Raw genomic sequence first — 25,824 nt, 5'->3', positions numbered from 1 at the left:
GTGCCTGACTCAGATCGGTCTAAATGTAGAGCTCTTGAACATGAAGATTACGACGTAGTTACATTACATGGGTGGGAAGAAATCAGGACCACCCATTCAAAGCGATGCCAGCAGAAGCCACGAGCGCCGCCCATGAGCGCGAGCGATACAGTAAAACACACTATTTCAACTGGATCCCGCCACACACCGTTAATAATTCACGAACTCGGAATGAACGCTAACTACTGCTCGTCTGACGGCTGAAAATTAATCAGCACATATCCGGATTGTTATAGCGCAAAAAAAAACAAAATAGCAAACTTCACCCAAAGGGTAAGAACATTTTCTTGACTTCCGAAAAGTCTGCAGACTATCAGTGTGGAGAGCGCTGTTTCTTCTATAACCAGATTGTTCTTACTTTGATGATAGTTAAAGGTTTTGGTTTAACATGGATTGAACAATGATAAAGCTTGGCTGTCACTGCTATAATTTGGTATTTAATACGTTGTATCGCAATAGCCTACATGAGAGATAGGCTATACGGGACTTTATGCCTTTTTGACTTTTTTTTTTTTTTTTTTTTTTTTGTTCTGGCATGTTTATATTTTAACACCAATAGCATTTTCATATATTCGCAGAATAACATAACTAAAGTTTAAACTGAGACAAGGCTTTTAGATTAATTAAAGTCAAGATAAAGAATTGTATGTTAGTGTCAATATGTGTATAGTGCAGCCTGTTTTATTGCTTCAACAGTAGCCTAGCCTATGGTACAAATGAATGTCCAATTTCTTTATTGATTGATTGATTAATTTGTTTATTTATTGATTGATTGAAGCACAAACCTTTAGTCTTTGCATGGGGGAAAAATAACTATTAGATCTTAGGCCTATATAAGCTAAAATTAATTTAGTTTTTGTACATAAACGAGTGTTCATGAAGCTCAACCATTTAACCCTGTTTGCAAAGTTATTGTGTTTGCAAATTTATTAAATGAATGGGAAGATTATAGGTTTATCAGACAACAATTTGGTGCCAAACAAGCTATTGAGTGATTAAACTAGTGAAGGGTTACATCTCAAACCCTTATATTCTGAAGCATTTTTCTTTTATTAAAACATTTAACCTGATTTATTTATTATGTTTATGATTATTTAATGTTTGTTGTAAGAAAAATAATGTCACAGAAATCAGGGTTTTAATTTGCATTCAAACATGTCCTAAATTATGGTGACAGGATTGCAAAAAAATTATGTATGACAATACAAAAAAGAAAAAAAGGTGATATGTGTTTTAACTGTTTTGTACCATCCATGGTATGGAACGCAATGAATAAATAAATATTATTAATAATGAATGCTATATGAACAAAGGGAGAAAACAGTTCAAAATGAAGAATTATGGCGTTGCATAACCTATGTTCTCTGCAGACAAAACTACTATTAACAATAGAGTTTAATGTTGTTGTCTCAAAAAAGTTCTGTAGCTTGAAAATTAAACTTGCCTCCAAAACACTAAAGAATCACATGCTTCAGGTCTCATGATTCTATTTATGGGCCATTCCTCTGTCTGGGTCGCCCCTCCACTTGCCCTTCTCCTTTTACATATTAAGTGGAATACATGTAAAGAATTACATTCAGAACAATGCTGACATATATATTGTGCTTTCCTATCATAATTGTAAAAACTGATTGTTGTGTGCCCCATAAGTAAGGCTGGCTTTTGCTGCTTTGCACTGATTCACTATTAAATGTGGTCTAATACAATCTCATCCTTAATCTAATATAGTTAAATAGTGGGACATGATTTGACTCACTTTCCTGACAATAGTTCTTTGTTCATCCGAATTTGTATAAGTTGTTTACAGGCGAATAGAGACTGCAGTGTTCACAGCAGCATGTTCTAGAGACTTTCTCTTCCTCTAAATCACATTATTTGTCGGTATGTGTGGATAATACCGAACATTGTACCAGCCTGGGAGACAGAGCTCTGTCTGAAAAAGTTAAACCAATTAGCACATCACAAAGTTAGTGCCTTTATCTGTATGTTTATAGACATCAGCATAGAACATTTTAAAGTGGTCTTTGACTTATCTGTTCTGTGACAGTTCATTTATATTTATGTATTTAACAGATGTATCTAAAGCGACTTACAAAAGAGGAATAAAAAGCAGTTTGTCAAATAGCCAACAATATTCGTAATATAAAATGCCAGGTTAATTAGACAGCCAGACGAGGAGGGAAGCTGGGAAAGAGGAGAAATGCAGAGAAGACAGTAAAGTTAAATTATACAATGGAGTTCAATGAAAGTCAGTGAAGGGTATTATTTAGTCTCCACATGAAGTTATCTGAATGTTTAACACAACAATAATTACTGTGTTAATTCCTAAAAAAATAAAGGTGACATGAAAGTGATTCCATAAAGGAACCATTTTGTAGCCAGTGTGAAAATACAATTGGATGTATAGAAAACTTGTGGCAGTATGAGCCTTTCAAATCAGCCATTTTTTTACAGTTAACATAGTTATTATTATTGAATTTAGTGATCTAGGGTTTAGTGACATCGAGTTGGCAGACATGAGGTGTGTGCGTGTGTGTGTGTTTGAAGGGATGGGGACATCAATTCAGTTGTTATGTCTGGCATGAAGTTAGCAAAATGGCAGAAATGCAGGCAGAAAATTTAAAATGTTCCTTGTCTGGTCTTTGTTGATTCAACAAGCTCATGTGTGACTATTAGTGGTGTAACGGTACAAGCATTCGTCCCGAACCGTCACGGTAAGGACGCCATGATTCGGTGCATGCAGTCAGATGAATAATACAGTCAGTCACAGTTACTGGCGATCCACACTCCAATCCAAAAGGTGGCGCTCTCTGTAATGCAATGCTGTTTGCTAACTGCCACAACAGGAAAAAGAGCAGAAGAATAACAGCGCATGTGCGAATGACTTGAGCGCTTGAAAACAAGTCCCCTAGACAGTGTGCACTCGTCGAATGCATCTCACAGACAAAAGAGGATACTTTGAAAGGCTCGCACACTCACTATTATCTAGTTGCTCATTAGCATGGATATTACTAGGATATTGGCTGTTTATTAGTACTTATAAAGCACATATTAATACCTTATTCTGCATGACCTTATTGTACATCCCTTAATCCTATACCTAAACTTACTTACTAATAAGCAATAATTATGGGTTTATTGAGACAAGAGTCATAGTTAATAGTTAGTTAATAGTGAGAGTTGGACACTAAATTTAAGTGTGACCATTCTTCATATTGTACCGAACTTGTATTGAACCGTGACCCCAAAACCGAGGTACCGAACTGTGACTTTTGTGTACAGTACAGGCCAAAAGTTTGGAAACATTACTATTTTTAATGTTTTTGAAAGAAGTTTCTTCTGCTCATCAAGCCTGCATTTATTTGATCAAAAATACAGAAAAAAATGTAATATTGTGATATATTATTACAATTTAAAATAATTGGTTTTCAATTTATTATACTTTAAATTATCATTTATTTCTGTGATGCAAAACTGAATTTTCAGGATCATTACTCCAGTCTATCACATGATCCTTTAGAAATCATTCTAATATGATGATTCATTATCAAAGTTGGAAACAGTTCTGCTCATAACCTGTGATACTTTTTTAGGATACTTTGATGAATAAAAAGTAAAAAAATAAAAATAAGAAGCAAATTTTTTAAAAATAGAAATCTTTTGTAACAACAATATACACTACTGGTCAGTAATTTTTTTTCTTTCTTTTTTTGAAATAAATCAATACTTTTATTCAGCAAGGATGTGTTAAATTGATAAAAAGTGATAGTAAAGAAGATTTATATTATTAGAAAATATATTTTTTTATTTTGAATAAATGCAGTTCTTTTTAACCTTTTAGTCATCAAATATATTAGGCAGCAGAACTGTTTCCAACACTCATAATAAATCAGAATATTAGAATGATTTCTAAAGGATCATGTGATAGACTGGATGTCACGACACTGAAGACTGGAGTAATGATGCTGAAAATTCAGCTTTGCATCACAGGAATAAATTATTTTTTAAAGTATATTCAAATAGAAAACTATTATTTTAAGTTGTAATAATATTTCACAATATTACTGTTTTTTTTCTGTATTTTTGATCAAATAAATGCAGGCTTGATGAGCAGAAGAAACTTCTTTCAAAAACATTAAAAATAGTAATGTTTCCAAACTTTTGACCTGTACTGTACTGTTACACCCCTAGCGACTATCAAACTTTCTCTCTTGCACTACTTGACACTTCAAATGATCTATGAAGTAGAAGAAACATACTGTCATGTACTGTTATGGGAGAGCTACCTACCCTGAATTTGGAAGGTGGAAGTTGGAAATAGACTCATGTAAGATCAACCTTCTGCTTGTCAAGGCCAAGAATACCCCAGAATAAACACACATAAAGTGCTAGATATAATGAACTGAACATTCTGTTCATTATATGCAGAGGTGAGCTAGATTACAACTTTGCATATAGATTTGTCATCATGAATACTGACACATACTATGCTTGCTAAGCTGTTTTGAGTGGTTGTTGGTTGCTTGTCAAAAGTGCCCAACCTCAAGTATCCATGACATTCTGGTGTCTGGGGTCCCTCCTTCAAAAGTGACCTCTTAAAAGTAATAGCACACTAAACAAGCTGCATAATTTGAGGTATTATTCATGTTTTTAGCTATTGAACATATGTACATGTACATATTGCGATATGCATATCGCAAAGGCTTGCAATAACTGGGGTCATGAACAAAAGACATGAGACACTCACTGCTCTTGACTGAATAACTTTTGTTGCTTTAATAAGAATCAGTGTATGTTTAATACATACAGTGAAGACTAAGCAGCGTTTTATTTTTACATTTGATTATTCAGTTTCTGCTGTTAAATAATCCTAATGTAGGCTTACCTGAAACCCTAAACCCCCTGGTTACACTGATGTTAAAATGACTCTTACTTATGCTACAGTAAAACACTGTAAAACACAAGTTGTAGGGATGCTTTCTTCTGACAAAAAGAATGAAAAAATGTATGTTGGTTATATCATTTTAAATACATTTGAAATATGTTTTTTGTTTATTTTACACACTTTAAGCATGGTCATGCTTAAAGACACACATTTAAGCATTATCATATCACATATCGAATATCGCATTATTAAATGAGTTATCGGATATCGCATTTTTCTTCAATATCGTGCAGCCCTATTTTTTGCACAAACAGTGTGGGAAATTTACATAACCCGATGTTTGAGTATGTGCAGCAATAGCAGTGATGCTTGCTGAAGAAAGCACCACTAAATAATGACTCCACTAGTGTCTGTTACTGGCCTTGAGAATCTGTTTTTACTTCTGTAAATTAGCTTTTTATTTCACAGGAAGAGTCCATTTTCTGAAGCAGCTTTTAGAAACAATGGAAGGATGTTGCTGTTATTGACCAAACTGTGTCACAGCAACTGGCCTCTATCAGGCTTTTTTAAAGATGCACTAAGTAGTGTTTTACTAAAATTTTACACCAAAAAACTAAAAAATAGTTTTTTTTTTCTATGTAAGTGTGTAAAATGGTGCAACCATGTTGAGAGATTGTTCCATCAGTCAGTATTTTATAGTTTTTTTTCAAGCCATACTAGCCAGTAAAACAATTGCATAATGTTCTTGGTGATCACTCTCTTGTTGGAAAAGATAGCATTAATATATAGCATAAACCTTGTTGTGCAGTCATTAAAACATGTATTCTACATGTACTTATTGATCTTGCAAGAGCACTCTCATGTTTTGCCAGATTTGTTCAGCTTTATTATGATGTCACTGAATGTGTCCTGATACGTGTGATTCTGTTGATACACGTCTAGTGTGCTGCATGCTCTGTGTGTTGGCATGCTGTTTCATTTTATATAAAAATAAATGCAGTTTTGTTTTATAATTCTGTGTGTGGCATAACATGCTTTTTAAAAAGAGTGGTGCAGGTATGACTTCAGAACCCGGAAGTCTAATTCACCCGCAGCACCGCTGGTTTGCTGATTTTCCTATGGAGTTTTATAATGGGGTTTTTCAGTTTATGAGTAAAATAAAGCCTGTGGTAAACATAACTTGATGATACTTTGATGTTTTGTTCTACAATGTACAATGCACACACTCACTGACCAAGCTGTCTTATCTAGTTACTTATTAAAAACATACATTTTCAAAAATTAAACGTCAAAGTATAGTCAAGTTATGTTTACCACAGGCTTTATTTTACACATAAATCGACAACCCCCATTATAAAATCCTATAGGATCCCACAGCGACGAATTACAGTAGTCTTCCGGGTTCTGACGTCATACCTGCACCACTCTATTTTACAAAAAATTAACTAAACCTAAAAATACAGTTCTTCTCATGAATATGTGATTAGTTACTAGTAAGTGCTTCAAACGAAATTGAATCTTTTTTAAATATTTGATGCCACGAATCTCAAACTGGCAAATCTAGCGATTAGCTCTTTTTCAAAAGTGTTTATTGTCAGCTTTCCTGTAGCTCAAACGGTAGAGTGTTGGCGCTTGCAAATTCAAGGTCATGGGTTCGATTCCCAGGAAAAGCAAGAACTGATAAGAATGTAAAATGTGTACTTTGGATGTCTGCCAAATGCATAAATCTAAATGTAGCAACAACTTGCAAATTTTTGTTAAAACGACATTTCTAAATTGTAAACGGCACGCCTTGACCCCTCGAAGCTAATCCGTTTTGAACTGGCAGTTTTTTAACTAACCATTTCTTTGTGTGCTTTTTTTGTGTGCAATATGAGTCAGATGTTCAGTTAACAGACTTTGGGTGTGCCGTCTGACGCTGAGACTAGTAAAAATGTAACCCTATTATCATTTAATCAATTATTTTTTTCATAGATGTGAACTGATATGAGATTAGAAGGATTCAGCCATCTTCAAAGCCAATTCACGTTGAGTGAAGTTTGTTAGACATGCACATGTGCATGAGAAATGTGATTGATGTTCATTGAATAACATGTTTTGGTCTTTAAAATAAAATCTTATATCCTGGAGCATCTACAACTTTAAACATTAGCTTTTGTATCCTGAAAAATGAGCTAATTTCACTAGGGATGTCGTTTTTAGAGCATTTGCACTGGCTTCATTTCCTTATTTATTTTTCCTAGCCTGGTCCTTGAGGAAACAGCTTTTGCTATATTGATCAAATGTCTAGCACTCACTGTCCTGAAAGACAATAGCTGCTTTTCCAGGAGACCCTGATGTCTTATCAGGCCCACTTCCCTTCAGGAAAGAGCAGCTGTGTTGCTGCGCAGGCTGGGACACTGGTAAAACAACAATGCAATGCACAGTCTTTCTGTAGCTTAAAAGAATAGTTCACCCAAAAATGAAGACTCTAAAGTCATGAAGACAAAGGGCACTATGAAGTACTATAAAAGAATTCCAAAGATGAATTATTTTCATGTTGAACAGAAAAAGAGATATTTAGCAGAATGCTTTTACATAAAACAAGGTAATTACAGAGCTCCGAAATGACAAATGCCATAAAAGAATCATGTTTCCATATAAATGTGCTCTATATTCCAATATTTCTTAGTTCACACAAAATGAAAATTGTGTCATCATTTACTTTAATTCATCTTCAAAACTCAAATTAAGAGAAGTTTCTGTTCCTCCATTGAAAGTCCACACAACCAAAAAACCAGATTAATCCAAGCCTTGTGAAGATATATGATTGCTTTATATGATGAACAGATTTAATTCACATCTAAACAATGGTTAACACACATAGAGCACATCAAATGTGGTAAAGACGGAAGCTCAAATGTGAGCGTGTGACGCGCAAGAACCAATGAGGTTGAGAGCCAATAAACAACAAAATTTAAGTTATTTACTGAAATATATAATGGCCTGTATTTCTAACTATTCCCATCTATCGATTCCCATCATATTGCTTCAGAATATATGAAATATAGTGCACAAGTTGTATAGACTACATTTATGGTGCTTACTGTTTCTTTTTTGGGGCTTGAAAACTTCTGGTAACTATATGATTCCATTATACGGAAAGGAGAAGCCTGGGCATTCTGCTAAATATCTTATTTTGTGTTCTATTGAAGGAAGTCACATGAGTTTCAAACAACATGAATGTGCATAAATGATGACAATTGTTTGGTGTATTATTCCTTAAAGTCATGTGATTGGACACAGTTTCCTGACAGTGCTTTAAGGCTGGCGTCAGAAGGGTCTGTCAATGATTTTTATGGGACTGCCCACTCATAAAAATTGCCCTGTTATAAGTAAGATGACCTTACCCAGCCTGCAGAGTTCACATAACATATAATGGGAATAGAGACCTCCTGCTTCCTCTGCAGGAAAACGGGAGGGAGTGCTATGAGGTCACTTTCAAAACATGACTCCCATTCAGACAACGCCACAGTGAAAGATTTGTTCCAGTTATTTGCCTGCTCTGAGAAGTCACTGTTCCCATGTTCAAAGTGTTGAATGTTATTCACAAAGCTCTTTTTTTTTTTATGGACCAGAACTAAGTGAAAGAATGAAAGTTACAGGGTTAGAACACAGATTTCTTCTGATTTGACTTGACAAGCACTGAAATAGATGACATGCAGTAACAGTCAAACGTTTGAACTCGAATGAACTTATGCTTCTCGTCTTCTTAAAAATCGAAAGATTTCCCACTTAAAATAGTGTAGTGGACGAATATAAACAAGTGTCCAGCATACGTGGAAACTTCTTTTATAATGTTCAGAATGCTTCCCAGGAATTACCTCATGAATTTGGATCCTAGTGTCCCGAGTTGGAATCTGAGGATGGCAACTTTGGGGAAGCTAAAATTAGTCAATACATAATTTCCATACTTCCATTTGTGTTATTTTGTAGTTGTGATGTGGATTTTTCCCCCCCAAAATGTGGAAAAACATAATGACAAAAAAAGGGTAGGTGTGTCCAAACTTTCATCTTGTAGTGTAAATGTTCAGTTCTTTGTCAAATGGTGGATACTGCTTTTGTTTTTGTGAGCCTGGCATGTTTGTAGCATGCTGGTTAAGAGGCGCTGGAGTTAGACAGGAATGTGTTTTTCCCCTCTTGCCTTGTAATTAGGCTGTTACCAGCAGGCAAACACAGTGATACCTCTCAGCTCACAGCTGGAGGGACGGGGAAGTCCTGCAAGCTGCAAATCAAGAGAACACGCTTTGAGTTGACAGGCTAGACTGTAGTAGTTGCAGGGACTGGAAACCTGGTCAGCTGCATGCACAACATGCTGCATTGTGCCAGATAACAGTCAGTTTGTCCAATGCAAAACATATTGAAGCATTCGGGTTCAGTCTCCACATGGTACCGTTACTTTGCTCAGTCAGTGGAAAAAACAGCGTTGGCCTGTTAAATGTGATCAAACGGTACGCAGTATGCTTTTAATTAGACACAGCCTTTGCCAGCACCACTTAAACCAGTGTAGTGCTTCTGTTTTTTTGTTTTGTTTTTTTTCTGCTCATTATATCCTGCATTCAAGCCGTTTGCTGCCTTTGTGGAGTCTTTGTGCTTGAATGACATGTCCGAGCCTGGTCATATTAGCACTGTGTGAAATAGGAAGTGTCTGGTGGAATGTGCCTGGGGCTCTGTGAAAACAGTTATGTGTAACATGCTTCCCCTCCTCTGACAGGGTGTGTGTGTGTGTGTGTGTGTGTGTGTGTGTGTGTGTGTGTGTGTGTGTGTGTGTGTGTGTGTGTGTGTGTGTGTTTTAACTATATTTCCATGGCCTGCTCTGTCCGTTGGTATTGGAATTTAGCATGCTAAAGGATGTGCATAATATGTGTTATTAATAATATGTGAGGTGTATTGAAATCATATAAAATGAATGTAGTGGTGCCATGATGATATAATGATACAGTTTATTGGAAGCATGGGAATAATTACTGTCAGGACCACAATGAAAATATTTAAAATTCTGCTCTAAGGTCACTGATCAATAAGCAAATTTAAGACAATGAACAGTGAACTTCTTTGTACAATAGGTCATATATTTCCTTCATTTAGATGCAAAATGCTGTTTATCATTCTTAAATCATGCTGGAAAATATGATCATCGGGTTTTGTTCATGTCAGCTCAGCTTAAGTGTTGCTGTCATTAAAGGTGCAGTAAGCGGTTTCTGAGAAACACTGTTGAAAGTGGATCTGACCGAGCACCAAAACACGGTTTTAGCGAATCAGCAGTAAGGGGTGTATACACTCATGAGGAAGGAGGTGCCTGTGCTGCATAGCGTGGTCGTACATTTAGGAGCAAAGCTGTCAAGATAGTAGGGGTGACCCCAAATAGTCGAAGATTCGATGCTTCGATTGGAGGAGCCTGATTCGACTACCGATCTCACGGTCGAATCTTCGCAGAGGTGTTATGAAACGAGGATCATGCCACTTTGGCTATATGAGGGCGCTCAATGTCTGATTTCACATAGAACTACCGGTTTTCTGTCAATACGTTAATATTCAGCCTATTATGATAATGCTGTAAAAATGTGCAAAGAAAGAAGCTTTTAATAAATATTTTTTAACGTGCGTGAATAAATCCAAACACCCCGTGACAGATTTAAGTTTCACTTTCAATCCGTGACCGACAGAGGAGCATCTTGGCGGCAAGGATTTAAATGTTTAACATTGTCTGGGATAAGAAAATCTAAAGTGTGGATGTACACCATCAGAAAGGATATTCTGGATTTAGCATCAGGAAAACCATACAAGATAGACGTGTGATCCTTTTGAGTAGGGGTGTGTTTGTTTTGGTGATTTCAAATATCAACAGCGTTTCTCAGAAATCGCTTACTGCACCTTTAAACTAAAAGGGTGACATACTATGATGAGCACTATGTCAATATTTCACTAAAAGTGTCATGCTAATAATATAAATTGTAGTATTACCATGGTACCATGCCCAAAGAAAACCCCTGTATTCCCTCTCAATAATATTTTATTCTAATTCTGTAGATGCACTGAACAGCAGAATTTTTTTATTTTTTTTATTTAATATATTTGGCTTTATATAGGGGGTTGTATAATTAGGGCCCGAGCACCGATGGTGAGAGGACCCTATTGTTTTTGCTCAGTTTATTCTTCTTCTTCTTCTTCTTCTTCTTCTCCAAAGTGAATCGCTTTTTAGAGGGCCTTAACATGCTCGAAAACTTATGAAACTTTGGACACGCTTCAGAAGTGGTGAAAATTTACATGTGATATGGTTTTCAAAATTGGGGGGGGGGGCAAATTCGGTAAATTATTGCCCCCACATTTTGCCCCGGCTCTAGGTTTCACGTACAGGTATGAAATTTGGTACATACATGTAATGACCCAATACCTACAAAAAAGTCTCTTGGAGCGCAGCCCTAAACACAACAGGAAGTCAGCTATTTTTAACTTCCTCTCAGATTTTGTGCAGTTTTTGCCATTGCCTGATGTTGTACTTTCACAAACTCCTCCTACAGTTTTGATCTGATCCTCTTCAAATTTGGTGAGTGTAATCTTAAGGCCTTTACTAAAGGCGCCGGGTGGCGGTGGCAGGGGTGCGAGGGCCCTTTTCATCGCTGCTTGCAGCTTTAATGATATTTACAATCGTAGTCAAGAGTGCTCAAAATTGGTCAAACTTGATCAATTATTATAGTACAGTTTAAAGAGTTTAAAGTAGCAAAATTACACATTTATTTATTTTGCAGATGTATTTGTAAAAAAATAAGAAATTAAGAAAAGACAAGCAATTTATCAGTCAGAAAAATTAATAATGCTACAATACTACAAGTGTGCAATACTACAATCTAAGCATTTAACAATAACGCATAACCCATTATAGGCTACTACAAAAATAAAAAGATCACGGTATGCAGTAAGGCACACAATTTACTTGTTATAAGCTGTATTTATTGTCAGCCAAATCTTGTTTTGAAATTACCCATTAAGTTTGCTGGAGCTAACCACAATATTCAGATGATCACAAAAACCTCAGGACTATGTGTCTAAAAACAGCTATTTCATTTATGTAAGACCTGAGCATGTTTCAGCTAGAAACTGTCATTTTGGCTTATCCATCATTGCTGTGACTGAATAAACATGCAATGCAACATGTCAATTATTACAATCTAGGACCTTCCATTGGCTCAACCCTTAAAACCTTGATAGTGAACACATATAGATCAAAAACATGTTATAGAATCAAACAGTCTAGAGATGCTTTTAGGTTCAGTTGAAGGTCACCAGCTCTGCAGCTCCCAAACTATTTTTTCATTAGTCTGATGTTTCTATGGCACTGAAATATTGTCTTTTGCTTGCAGGTGTGCTGATTTGTCTTCTGGAGGGGCAACAGAAGGCTCCCTAAAATGACCCAATCAGTGCACATAACCTCCAAACTGCCAAGTAAGTAGATGGTTTGCTGCTCTCGTTAGATAGTGCCGTTTCAAGATTAACTAAGCATCTGCTATGTTTGCGTTGCAGATTTGAGTGCCCCTTTTCATTGCTCTACTGAGGAAGAAACAGATCAAGGTGGCTCCTATTCTGTACAGACACCCTATGGATTCCAGCTGGACCTTGATTTTCTCAAGTATGTTGAAGAAATCGAGAGTGGACACAGCATTCGTAGAGCTAATGTGAACCCTCGGAGGGGATCTCGGGGTGACCGTGGGCACCAGCGGAATTTGGGTATTGGGGGTCGGACCAGTGGCTGGACCTCCACTGAGTCCCTTTCCTCAACAACCAGTGAAAATGGCCAGACTAACCAACCTTTTCTCCAGAGCACAATTGCATCACCTAGTAAATCACAACCACTTTCTCCATTACCAGTGGTCAGTCCCAGTCAACCTACTTGGTCCAAAGTGCCACCACCACCTCCACCACGCAACCCTAGGGTAGAGAGAACACTTCTCGAAACTAGCCTTCGTCTGCAACAGGAGCAGAGTCAGTTTTCAAATGGTTTAGGCTCTAATTTGTCCGACCTTTCCAAAGTGAGTTCCAAAGTCAGTGGATCTAATAGGGACTTCTCTGTAGCTTCTTCTCAGCTTGCTTCAGATGCTCACTTGCTGCAGATATCCCCTGTTGTGCAGACACCCCTTTCTGGGATCTGGACCAGAGCAAGTCCTCAGACATCTGGAAGGAGCACTCCAGCCTCCAACTCAGGAACTTTGCCTCCTGGGCAGCTTCAGACAGTGCGGGAACAGATGGCCACAGCCCTCAGGCAGCTGAGAGAGATGGAAGAGAAAGTGAAAGGAGTACCAGCTCTGGAAAGAGAAGTTGCCATGCTCCGTGCAGAAAAGGAAAGATTGGCTCTGGAACTTCGAAAGAAAACAGAAGAACTTGATGCAACGCTCAAATTACAAGTCTCCACTGATGCAGTAGTGGAAGCCTTTCAACCAGGACCCCTACCATCACCATCACTTTGGAATAAAAGGCCAGAAAGCAAAAGTGATGAACAAGATAAAAAGCAAACCACCTCTCCTGTAGAAAAAATATCCATAGCAGTAGGTAGTGACATTCCTCTTGAGACTGTGGTATTCTTCAATCGTCAAGCACTCAAGGATGCTGCTGTCGAAACTACTATTGATGTTTGTCATGCAGCTATTGCGACTGAGGCTACGGTCATGCATGATGAGGGAATTCAGACTGGAGTGGATACAGAAGATGTGGCAGTCTGGGTAACAGAGTCATTTTTAGGGCTAAAAAGTGAGACAGAACGAGAAATTGATACCCTGCAACACACTATCAAATTTCAACAAGAGTCAATCCAGGTTCTTGAGACACAATTAACTCAGACCAGCCAAGATCTTGAAACTTTAAGGGCTCAGGAAATTGTGAGGACGTCTAAGATTATGTTGGACAAAGAGACAGTAGCAAAACCAGAGGCAGTCAATGCCCAAATGCAAACATGTCCTGCTGAAGTTTGTTCAGTTGGAGTGTTGTTTCCAGATGTGACTGACCCGGAGTACATTTTAAAAAATGACCAAAGCATTCAAACAGATCCTGTGGAATCTTCAAAGGAAAAAACTGTGGAGTTAGTAAGCATTGGTATCCAGTGGGAAAGTCTCTACGTCACTGATGCACAAGACAGTGAAGAACAGACAACTTCTGCAGAGAGTAAGCATTGTTATTTTTAAATGTCAACAGAATTTTTTACTTTCTTAAAACATGTTCTTGTTCATTCTATGCAGTTATTCCAAAGAAAAAAATTGCCTTGTTAAGATATAAATGTAATAAATGCAGCAATAATTTAAAGCCTGTTAGCATTCATGTAATCATCATCACACAATCACAATCACAACAAGTTACGGCACAATCCAGTCAATTTAGAATGGATAAAATCAAATCCAACCATACATTTATTACTTGTGTAATATCCTTTATCTCAAAAGTATTGAGAATGCTGTTTCATGATGATTTAAATATATCTGGAAAACCCCTTCAAGAGTGATTTCTTTGCAATAAAGTTGCAGGCCCTCTGAAATCTATCATGAAGAGGAAGGATGGGAGTGGTGCTGGTGCAGCTTCCACTGGTGGCAAAAAGAGCTTGAAGTTTGTTGGAATTCTAAATGGAGGGTGAGCAGATTTTTAAATAGTTAAATATTGTTAGGCATGGTACAAAGTGCCTTTACTATAATAACATCAATGTCACCGACTGCTTCTCACGGCGAATTGCTTTTATAAAATGGCAACAATAGTAATATGATAAAAGACAATTACATTTTTTATTATAATAAATAATTCTTCAAGTAACAAATGTATTGTATATCATTGGCTTCCAACTTGGCTCTTCCATTTTGATGATACTATACTGAATTTCTCCACCTAAATTCTTGCAGGTATGAGTCGACCTCTAGTGAAGAGGATGAAGAAGAGGATGAAGAGAGTTCCTCTGATGGAAGTGAGGCTGGTGTATGTTCAGACAGCAGCGTGGAAGAAGAGGCAGCTCTAGAGGATACATCTGAAGAAGAGATGAATATAAATGTGGATGAAACTGATAGTGATGAAAACATGCCAGCTGGGACTGAAGATTTAAAGGATCAGGCAGACGAAGTGAAGGAAAAGTAAGTGCATGTAGATTTTTGTGATGACAGAAATGTCACATATGACAAAACAGTTTTGTCTTTTAGTCCACATGTCTCGGCTTTAAATTAATCTCTTTGCTAGCTTACTCCTAAAAATTTATTTTAAGCAAAAAAATTAGGTTCCAAAAATATTATAGACTCATCTTTTACTACAGATTTTTTTTTAATCATCGTTCAGTGCTATAAAATAATTAAAGCCTATTGGCAATTTAAAAAAAAATAATGAGCATCAAATGTGTCCTGAAAAAAAGCAATCTCAGAATGTTTTATGTTGAATTCAGTGGAAAAAATGGTGGATGAAGTTGGGAGAAATATATTTCATTCAATAATTCATTCAAATAATGTTAAGGCCAGACAAGTAGTTTTTTAAGGTTTGGTTTGTAGGGAATTACAAACCTGCGCACATATATTCAAACGCGCATACCAATAGACTGAACTCGTAATACGCATGTGCACGCCATCAGTGTTCTCACAGGTTCCGCATTTAAAGTCTGTGTAGAGTTTCCTGTTAAAACGGTGTCGTGTTAGCGGCCCCTAAGTTAATAACTAATGATCGTTGCGACGGAAGTGAATCAATCAAATCAACTTTAGCTGGAAAATAACTTTATTCAAGAACTGCTATAAAGCCAAAACAATCTCTGTTACTCTAACCCTAACCCTAACCCTATCCTTGTATGTCTGTAAAGCCGCTTTGGAACAATCTACATTGTTAAAAGCGCTATATAAATGAAGATGACTTGACTTGACTTGACAATACCAAAAAATATCAATACAAAAGTAGTTTGCCTTAAATGTGCAGTAAGCAATTTCCGAGAAACGCTCTATGTATAGACATATACATATACAACACTAAATGGACATTATCTTACAGGTTTGAACTAAGTGCCAAAATGCGTGAGGCTTGTCTAATTGTGAAGAACCATCTTAATGATGGAGCCAAAACAGTGAAGAGTAAAGAAGTGGTAGGAACAAATTACACATATTACATTTTATTCACATTGTGGTTATTATTCCAAATTAATCAATTAATTCCAGTAAAACTTGACTTTGAGTAAAACTTTGTTTACTTCCACAGTTGTCCAGCACTCATACCGTTCAGCTGGAGTGGTTCCGAGTATCCAGTGCAAAGATGGTCCAGCCATTACGTGTGTCAAATTACCTGATGGCTTTCTCAGAGGTCTCCCCCATCCTTCTGGAACACATAGTCAACATGACCGACGGCAACGGCAACACTGCTTTACACTACAGCGTCTCCCATTCCAACTTCACTGTTGTGGACCTGCTGCTTGACACAGGTTAATAGAATTTTTTTTCAGCACAACATGAGAGTATAACAACCAGTACTTAATAGTGTTCCTGAATTCATTCTTTTGCAAAGGAAGTAATGTAGTAAATGAATGTAAGTTTGAGAATTCATCAACTTTTGGTGTCCTTAAAATATACAGCTAGCGCAGTTGAATAAAGGCCCGTTCGTGCCAAGGACGATAACTATAATGATAATTATAAAGACATAGTTCAAAAAATCGTTCTAAATATAAGAGAATAGCAGAGTTCACGTTGCAACTGCAACACTAATGGCACATAGAAACAATTTTATTGGAAACACTTTCAGAACGATTTTTTCAGCTGATGAATGATAAAAACATTGACAGCCAATCATAATCCATCCTGCTTTAAAGAGCTCAAGCATTTAAAGCCTCAGACGACAAAACTGCAATGTGCGCTTAGAATAAACAGAACAATGTCGTCCGCTCGTGTGGACGCTATTATAGTTATCGTTATAGTTATTTTATAATTATCATTCTTCGTGCGAACGGGTCATTACTTAGCTTAATGCTAGGAAAAGTATGTTCGATTTCTCTTATACACAAAATAAGTAAGCTTGAGTTCTTATGGGGAGAAGAATTTATTGAAGGTAGTAGTGTCACATAGTTCTTCAGCAACAATGTTAGCATGTTGGCCTTTGAAGAATCTTAACCCAAAGTTCTGTCTGTGGAATTGAACTTTATACCTGCTAAACAATAGATACAATGCTGTTAGGACCTTCCACAGGAGATCCTGCAATACATCCATTAGATATTCTAATTCAATGGGCCATTTGGACGTACTGTATGGGCCATCTGGCGGGATAGGTCAATTGATTCACCTATATGGTATATCGGTTTCTATGGGCCATACGTCTGAATGGGCTTTTTGGTTCACACCTTTACAGGCGCAGTTTCAATTGATAGCATCTGAGGCACAGTAATAAAGTAAATGCATCTGACTGAAATACACATAATCTTTTAGCATCTTTATACACTATCTGGTATTGAGCTGTTCTGAGTTGTCCAATGTTTGGGACATTGTTACAATACAGGCAACTTCAGGCAATGCATATTCAGCTTTGTGTGTGTTCATGTGCAGGCATGTGCAATGTTGATCAGCAGAATAAAGCCGGATATACAGCTGTGATGCTGGCAGCCCTTTCAGCAGTGAAGGAAGAGGACGACATGGCAGTCGTCCAGAAACTCTTCCGTCTGGGCAACGTCAATGCCAAGGCGAGCCAAGTAAGTCACCCGGTTAATTAGATATTCATCTGCGATTATATCCTCTGCTAATTTGAGAATGACATTTCAAGTCATGTTCCTAAAAATGAAGGTTTATTATTGCCATCTATTGTTCCATGAAGAATCTAGCATCCATGGATGCTTTCCATTGCACAAAAGGTTGTTTATAGTGGAAAAAAGTTATTCAGAATATCAAAATGTTCTTTTAAGGACTATTCACTGAAAGATTTGGTAAACTTAAAATGGTTCCAGAACATCACTGCGAAAACCCCTTTTTGGAACTTTTATTTTTGAAGTGGCCGTCTTTCATTTTTGTACATTTCTGAACTCATTTGGTGGAAAGATTTGATAAAGGAGATAAAACGGTAACAGAATGCTCTCCATTCAGTATGGAATACATGTACACAACTGTTAATAAGATTTTGTTTTTAGGATATCAATACTTTTATTAAATTGATCAAAAGTGACAGTAAAGACATTTATAATGTTACAAAAGGTTTCTATTTCAGTAAATACAGTACTTCTGAACTTTCCATTTTGCAAAGCATCCTAAAAAGAACAATGTTTCCACACAAATAAAAGCAGCACAAAGGTTTTCAGCATTGATAATAATAAGAAATGCTTTTTGAGCATCAAATCAGCATAATAGAATGATTTCTGAATGGATCATTGAAGACTGAAAAATTCTGCTTTGCCTTGACAGGAATAAATTACATAATTTTACAATATATTAAAACATATAAACATATTTTATATTTCACAATACTACTATATGTTTGAACAAACAAATGCAGCATTGATGAGCATAAGAGACTTATTTCAAAAACATTAAAAAAGCGTACCAACCACAAACTTTCAAACGGTAGTGTGCCATTCAAAATATTTTTTGATATCAGCCAAAAGTTTGGACTCTCAAAGTCTTATACACTTAAAAATGTATGGAGGTCATTGTCATTTCATTAGATAAAAAAAAACAAAAAAACAAGTGGAATTCATTTTAAAGAAAGTTAATCACAGGCAAAATGGCTTAGAAAAGCTAAGTTCTGAGAACATTTGCAGATTTGCAACATTTGCCACTTGGTTTGATATTTTGCATGTAACGCAATGAAATTCGGATATTACATTCAGTCTGGCTTAATTGTCTAAATAATCTTTAGGGGCTACTATGTTTTTGTGCACATTTAAAAAAAAATAAAAACAGATTACTGCATTTTTAGAGTGTAAGTTAATGAAAGGGATGCATTGATTGCCAGACAAAAGACCCTTTAGTTAAACGCTCCTATCTCTCGTCCTGTCTGTGGTTAGGCAGGACAGACGGCTTTGATGCTGGCCGTGAGTCATGGGCGGCAGGAGATGGTGCGAGCCCTGCTTGATTGTGGTGCAAACGTGAACATCCAAGATGACGAGGGCTCCACTGCTCTGATGTGTGCAAGCGAACACGGTCGAGCTGAGATTGTCTCCTTGCTGCTGGAGCAGCCGGGGTGTGACATTTCGGTTGTGGACAATGTGAGTACCCCACAAATACCTTCATACAACCATGATGACACACTTTCGGCATAATACTGTATCCTAAAATAAAGCCATCCCATACAACAACATAGTGTCGGCCCAGATCCGGGCCGCGTGGAATCCACGTGTACAAGATGTGGGCCGCATCTGGGCCGACGCTATGTTGCTGTCTGGGATAATTAATTAAATTGTTGGCCACACTAACATTCAAATGAAGGTGAACACACTATTTCTGACGTGAATGCATGGATGACCTACTACATTTGAAATATTCCACAATGCAATGAGCTCAGCTTGACCTTCCAATTCTATTGTGACAAATAAAGAGACAGAAATTTTATCCATGATTTTTTTTCTCTCCTTATGACTAATGTTTCAGTGTTATATTCTTATTATAAAGCCACCTTGAGCTTGTCTTACTTGATTGAACCAACAAGACTTAATAATAATCATTTTTATTTTCAATATTATAATTGAATGCTATAGAAGCTTGTTTATGCCTCATAGTAAAAAATTTAATAAAAATTTTCACAATTGTGAGTTTATATCTTACAAATCTGACCTTTATAACATGCAATTGCGACTTTATATCACACAATTCTGACATTTTAACTCGCAATTGTGACTTTATATCACACAATTGTGAGATAAAAAGTCTTTACTTTTCTTTGCAAAAATTACTTTTTGTCATTTTTTATTCTGTGGCGGAAACAAGCTTCCATAAGAAGCAGATAGATGGTGTATTTTAAGATTTTGATTTTATTGTTCTAAAGTCATTTCTTGTTGGCCATATACAGTATGTGGGGCCCAGAGTAATTTGTATGTTTGAAATCCAGTGCAGTCGCTTGTTCCATTAGAGTAGGATATTGTACTGTATGTTTTCCAGAAAATGATGTCACAGAATAAGTCACACCCTCAATGTTGTGGGACCTGGTATCCAGTGTTAATGCATTCAACCCAAGAATGCATTATGGTTAAATGTATGCCCTTTGGCTTCTTTCCTTTAGGATGGCAGTAATGCTCTCTCCATTGCCCTGGAGGCATCCCACAATGACATTGCAGTTCTACTGTATGCCCACATGAACTACTCTAAAACGCAGGCGGAAGTAAGTCCTCTCCCACTGACCATTTATGTTAAGTAGAGCAAGCAGTTTAATTACTTTTAATGGTCACTTTACAAAACTTGTTAAAGTGATGTAAGTAAAATAAAGATATTAATTCAGTAAAATGTAGGGCGAGACTTGATTTGAGCAGTTTGGGATTGATTGGGTCATGAATGCTACACACCAAAATGGAGCCAGATGTGAATGGGAGTTTGTTGAAGCAATGCCTAAATAGTTGTTTGATTACTGGTTAACATTACCCAACAGTCCATGCAACCTAATTGACATCAGATTAAAAGGAGCTGTAAATAGTGCACAAAATGAATGAACAATTAGTACATTCATTTAAAATGTAATAATTCAAATTGTATAATTCTGGTGAGAAATAGGAATGTTACCATTGTGGTGCATTGTGGTAACTAACATAACTTTTGTGTTTGTTCTTTGTTTAGGCATCACCTAAAGCCAGTCCTAGAAAAACATGGCCCTCAGAGTGACATACTGTATGGACACATTAAGTACAAAAAGGATATAAAAATAAGATTAACCAGCTTTACTAGAAGATTAATAATGTCTATGTTACAAGTTTATATTTATTCACTGAATACTTTTTTATCCACATGTTTAATGCTCTATACCGCAACATTACTATGTAAAATATTATGTAAACATTAATGTAGGTAAGATCAAGAATTTGACTTACTTTTAATCTTCAACAGGTGTATTTACTATAGTAAATGTATTGTTCTACCGTGATATCGTGTTTAAATAAGCAAATAAGGTATTTGGGATGATCACAGCTTAGCTGTAATGTTATTGTGATTACATAGTTCATGAACTGAACATTTGACATTCTGCTCAGAAATACTCATGTGCAAATCATAATAACATAATAACGTGTCCTATTGTTCAGATATGAGGACGAAGTATTGCAGCAGATTAGGGTGAATCCTTCATCCCACATTTGAGAAACTCAACCCCTCAATAACCATTAATCTCACGCATTGTGGCTTCATAATGCAGGCAACCTGTGACCGCTGTAATTACATGCTTTTTGAAAAAGGGCAGCAGAAAACACCTACATGGACTCCACCCTTGTTTTCTACCACAGTTCTACATTTATTTTTATCCTCCAATCTAACTGGATAAATCTCAGAGTCAGCCATTACATACATAGTCTGTCATGTCTGGATTTGATGGTGGTATTTCACCCCCCTTGTGATCTGTTGCTTGAACTAAAAGGACATTGTCTGGCTTTTAAAAAAGATATATGGACCAATCACAGAAGGGTTAAACAGAACTGAACATAAAAACTGAAGAAATGATATCAGTCAGGAATAGCTCCAAAACATATTTAGACGAATCAAAACAAGTGACATTTGAAAGAAAAATAGCACTTTTCAGATGTTAACCTTAAAATCGTGATACTTTGTGTGTTGTGAAATGTTAGTAGAACGTATAGTTAATGTGATTAACTAATCTGTGGTTACTCTGTTAGGACACTTACGTAAGAATTCTTTTCCATTTATAATTTTTTGCTGTCCGTCAGAGTTTGCTTGGTTCACTAACGTCAATACACTGATAACTGAACTCAGCACTTTACACAAATTAAGAAACCAGGTGTTGAGTTAAATACCTGTAAAATTCTTAAACTAAACTAGAATGTTTACTGTAGATTTCAATTACAGACAATCTTTAATGTTGCCCAAAGATGCTGCAGCAACACTGTAAGCAGGCAAACATCCTTTAGTTGCTCATTTAAACATATTTTGATGTATTCAATTGTACTATTTTTTTTTACCATACTTAAGTATGGTTTGTATCATTTTAGGTCTGTCTGTATTTTTGTTTATTGTCTATTTTATATGGTATCAATGCTTTGTTTAAGTGATTGTATCATGCTATGCAGCTTTTGCTATTTAAGTTAGCATTTTTTAAATGTACAATTAAAGGAAAGTTATTTAATGCCAGTTACTTATTAAGAGAATGCACCTACACTAAAATAGTGAATTTTGGTTATATAAAACATCACATTGACCTATATATCAAAGCTTGGATCATATTAAAACATGAGAAACCTAAATAAAAAGAATATCATTACAGAACATTTGCCGTCAATAGGTGAACCCATTTGCATTTGTATGGCCAGCTGGTCAAAATAATGGTAATAATAGGTTCTGTTGCTTTATAGGCTTGAAGAATAGTTGATCAGAACCAAAGAATGCTGTGTCCTTTTGGCATAGTTAGGAGTTTTTATTTTGCACCTAAATGTGGCCTTGAATCTGGGCCTTAACTCATGGTCTCAGGCTGGACCACAATCTATTTCTACCGTACTGAAGTTGATCATTACCTCAACCACTAATCTGCACGGTATCTTCATTACAGATAATTTTCAAGAATTGCATGGTTCTGAACGGCTGCTTAGCCACTGTACAGCGTGGCTCTGTCTTTGAAATGTATGCCTTTTCTCCATTTCAACTCAATTAAAATGAACTTTTTCTTGGACTAAGAGATCTGGGGCTTAGTGGGTCTTGTCTTGACTACATGTGTGTAGCTTCAGTCTACTTCTTTAAAGATGTAGGTTCATGACAAATATGCACAGAAATCTGTTAGAAGACAAAAATGGTGTTTTAATACGAGAACAACTTTTAGTGGAAATTTGTGCAGTAAGCTAAATGTACAATGCTGCCTGTGTGTGTTTCTTTCACACTCCAGTCTAAATCCTCTGGCAAGACACAGGTTAGTCTTCCACCTTACAGTTGAAGATGTTCACAACCATGAGCACAATACATTTCTCAATAGTAGCCATCTAAACTGGACTGTAGAGGACTGCTAAAGTGTTGGGCAGCACTAAATCTAAAGGTAACAATATTTCAATAATCAACTTTAGACATTCTACTTAGTACACGACAACTAACAGTAATTAAAGTACTAGTAGACTGTCTGATTTATATCGGCTAACACTATTTTGATGGTCCCACAACAGACAAGTACAAGTATATGTCAAATTATTCTACTAACCCTAAAATAACAGTCTAACTCTGAGAGTTAGTTGACATGTGATAAGTTAGTTGACGTATTTGGTTGCAAAGTTATAGTTAGTAGAATGTCTAAATGGGACTATCGAAATAAAGCACGACCAACTTAAACATAATTAAAATGTAAAGATTGATTAACATCTTAAAATCTACCATAAAAGTTCAATGAATACAAATCCTGTAAAAAAAAAAAAAAACCTGCAGTAAGACACTTTGAAAGCTGTGAATCATACCAGCTATTCATTCCTTTTGTTTCCCCATGGAAACAAGTTCATTCACATTGCTAAAATGCATTCAGATCCACAGTGGATGCAAATAAAAGGCAGCACAGCCATGTTTCAAGAACAAACAAATCTTCAAGAGGTCATACACATTTCCTCCTGAAGTTCCTCCCCAATTTATTGTATGACCGTTTTCCACCCTCTTGACTGAAACTCGTTGCCTCCTGTAACTTTAGGACTCTATATGTAAATAAGCTCTGTTATGATCAGTTCCCTTTCAAGGTAGGTCTCGCGACATTGCGTCACTATCTGACGCTTTGGGGAAGCTCCCTTCACCATAAATACTGAAGCCTGACTGAACCGTGCTATTGCAATTGCAATAGCCAATGCCGCAGAATCTTTCTCCTTCACTTTGAAGCCTACTTTGCTGTGGACCCAAGTAGACGACGCAGAAGCAGCGATCCCCTCCTGCGATCCGGCGAGAAGATGAGATGTGCCGCATGTGTGGCGGGCCCATTGAGCTCCCGGACAAGCACGACACGTGACCTAAAGTACACTTACTTTCCCATCCAAAGAGCTCCTCATTAGGTCGCTTTCTGAGAGTTCAAACTCCTGCCATTTGTGCTGGCTCCGGGCCCCATGCATGTTCACGAAGTGTGTGAATGCAGCGCTTTCCCCCTTGAAACTTGGATGCGCATTTCAAATTATCTCGATGACTGGCTTATCATTGCTCGGTCCCGCGATGTGCTGGCTTTCTATATATGTCCTAAATTATTAACAAATATATTGAATTGCACAACCTGCAGTGTTCTGCATTGGTATTTTCACGAGGCTCCAGCTGTTGGCTGCCTGCCTCCCAAAGTGCGGGACATTGTCATTTTTACCCGTGTTGTGCTTATGTATTATGCATTTATGGGCTGTGTTCAGTCAGTGATCTTCTCGTCTGAGCTGATCGTGTGTTATGAATGCACCAATGTGTTATTGTTGCATATTCTCCTCTCATTGCATTGCACTGGTCTAACGCCGTGGCTTCAACCCTGTGCCGTCTTGGCTGATTATGAACTGACTGGTTGAGTATCTCCACTAGGTCCGGTGACCAACCAAAGGAGCGCTCAGCACTCTTCTAACTGCTTATGCCACACCTGCTAAACGAGGCATGTGTTTATCTCTTTCCAGTTTCAACTTTTTTTTTAGATTTGGGACTGTGCCATTTTTAAACAGCGGGGATTTTATATGTCTCGGGTTACTTTATGTAACCCTGGTTCCCTGAGAGTAGAGAACAAGACATTGCGTAAGTTGCCGTGTAAAATCTCCTCAGTGTCTTTGCATGTATGCTCTCTCTTGTAGAAAGATTCTGAGGCAATAGCGCTCGGCACAGAGCTATATAGCGGTTGACTCCGCCCCTCGCTCTTAGTGCGCCATTGGCTATTGCAGTTGCAATAGTGCGATTCAAAATGACTTCAGTATTTTCTATGAAAGGAGTTTCCCCAAAGCGTCAGCTAGTGACGCAATGTCTCATTCCATACTCTCAGGGAACCATGGTTATGGTGAGTAACCCGAGACGTTAACCTCTTTGCATGGAAATAATAGCGGTAGGAAATATTAACAGTGACATCACAAACATGAAAAAATACAGAACAAACGAGTTTTGCAGTTAAAGGTTTAGTTCAACCTAAATTGTCGCATTAATTACTCACCCTCATGTCATTCCAAACCCACACGACTTTCGTTCATCTTCGGAACACAAATTTAGATATTTGAAAGAAATCTGAGAGATTTCTGTCCCTCCACTAACAGTCCACACAATCATTTTGATGCTTCAAAAAGTTCATAGAAATCGTAAAACTAATCCATATGAATTGAACGGTTTAGTCCAAATTTTCTGAAGCGACATGATTGCTTTATATGATGAACAGATTGAATTTAGGCTTTTATTACATATAAACATTCATCAAAGCACACATCAGTTATGCTAAACGGAATCTCAATCATGCTTGCTTGACGTGCGAGAACCAATGAGGTTTGTCCTTGTGCATCAAGCGCATACGGTTGAGATTTTTTTTTTAGTCTATAAATTGAGATTATACTCGTTGATCTTAAATGTGAATAAAAGCCTAAATTCAATCTGCTCATCATATAAATGAATAGTCTCTTTAGAATTTTTTTTACTAAACTGCTTGAATCATATGGATTAGTTTCACAATCTCTTGACTTTTTGAAGCGTCAAACTGGTTGTTGAATGGACTGTCAATGGAGGGACAGAAATCTCAGGTTTTATTTAAAATATCTTCATTTGTGTTTCGAAGATGAACAAAAATCG

The 25,824-nt window shown here is 36.9% G+C and overlaps 1 protein-coding gene across 1 annotated transcript; it reads left to right on the top strand.

Moving 5' to 3' along the window:
- The first annotated feature begins 94 nt into the window (after positions 1–94).
- On the top strand, positions 95–22,756 carry kank3 (KN motif and ankyrin repeat domains 3). The gene is made up of 11 exons (XM_084087140.1): positions 95–312; positions 12,325–12,406; positions 12,485–14,116; positions 14,467–14,575; positions 14,839–15,063; positions 15,956–16,046; positions 16,160–16,379; positions 17,491–17,633; positions 18,939–19,139; positions 20,150–20,248; positions 20,698–22,756. The coding sequence occupies exons 2-11, from the start codon at positions 12,370–12,372 to the stop codon at positions 20,740–20,742; spliced, it is 2,802 nt and encodes a 933-aa protein (XP_083943266.1). The 5' UTR covers positions 95–312; positions 12,325–12,369; the 3' UTR covers positions 20,743–22,756.
- Positions 22,757–25,824: the final 3,068 nt, after the last annotated feature.

This window comes from Abramis brama (assembly GCF_963993115.1).
Source record: "Abramis brama genome assembly, chromosome: 16".
Lineage (NCBI taxonomy): Eukaryota > Metazoa > Chordata > Actinopteri > Cypriniformes > Leuciscidae > Abramis > Abramis brama.
This window is presented reverse-complemented; position numbering and strand designations above follow the sequence as displayed.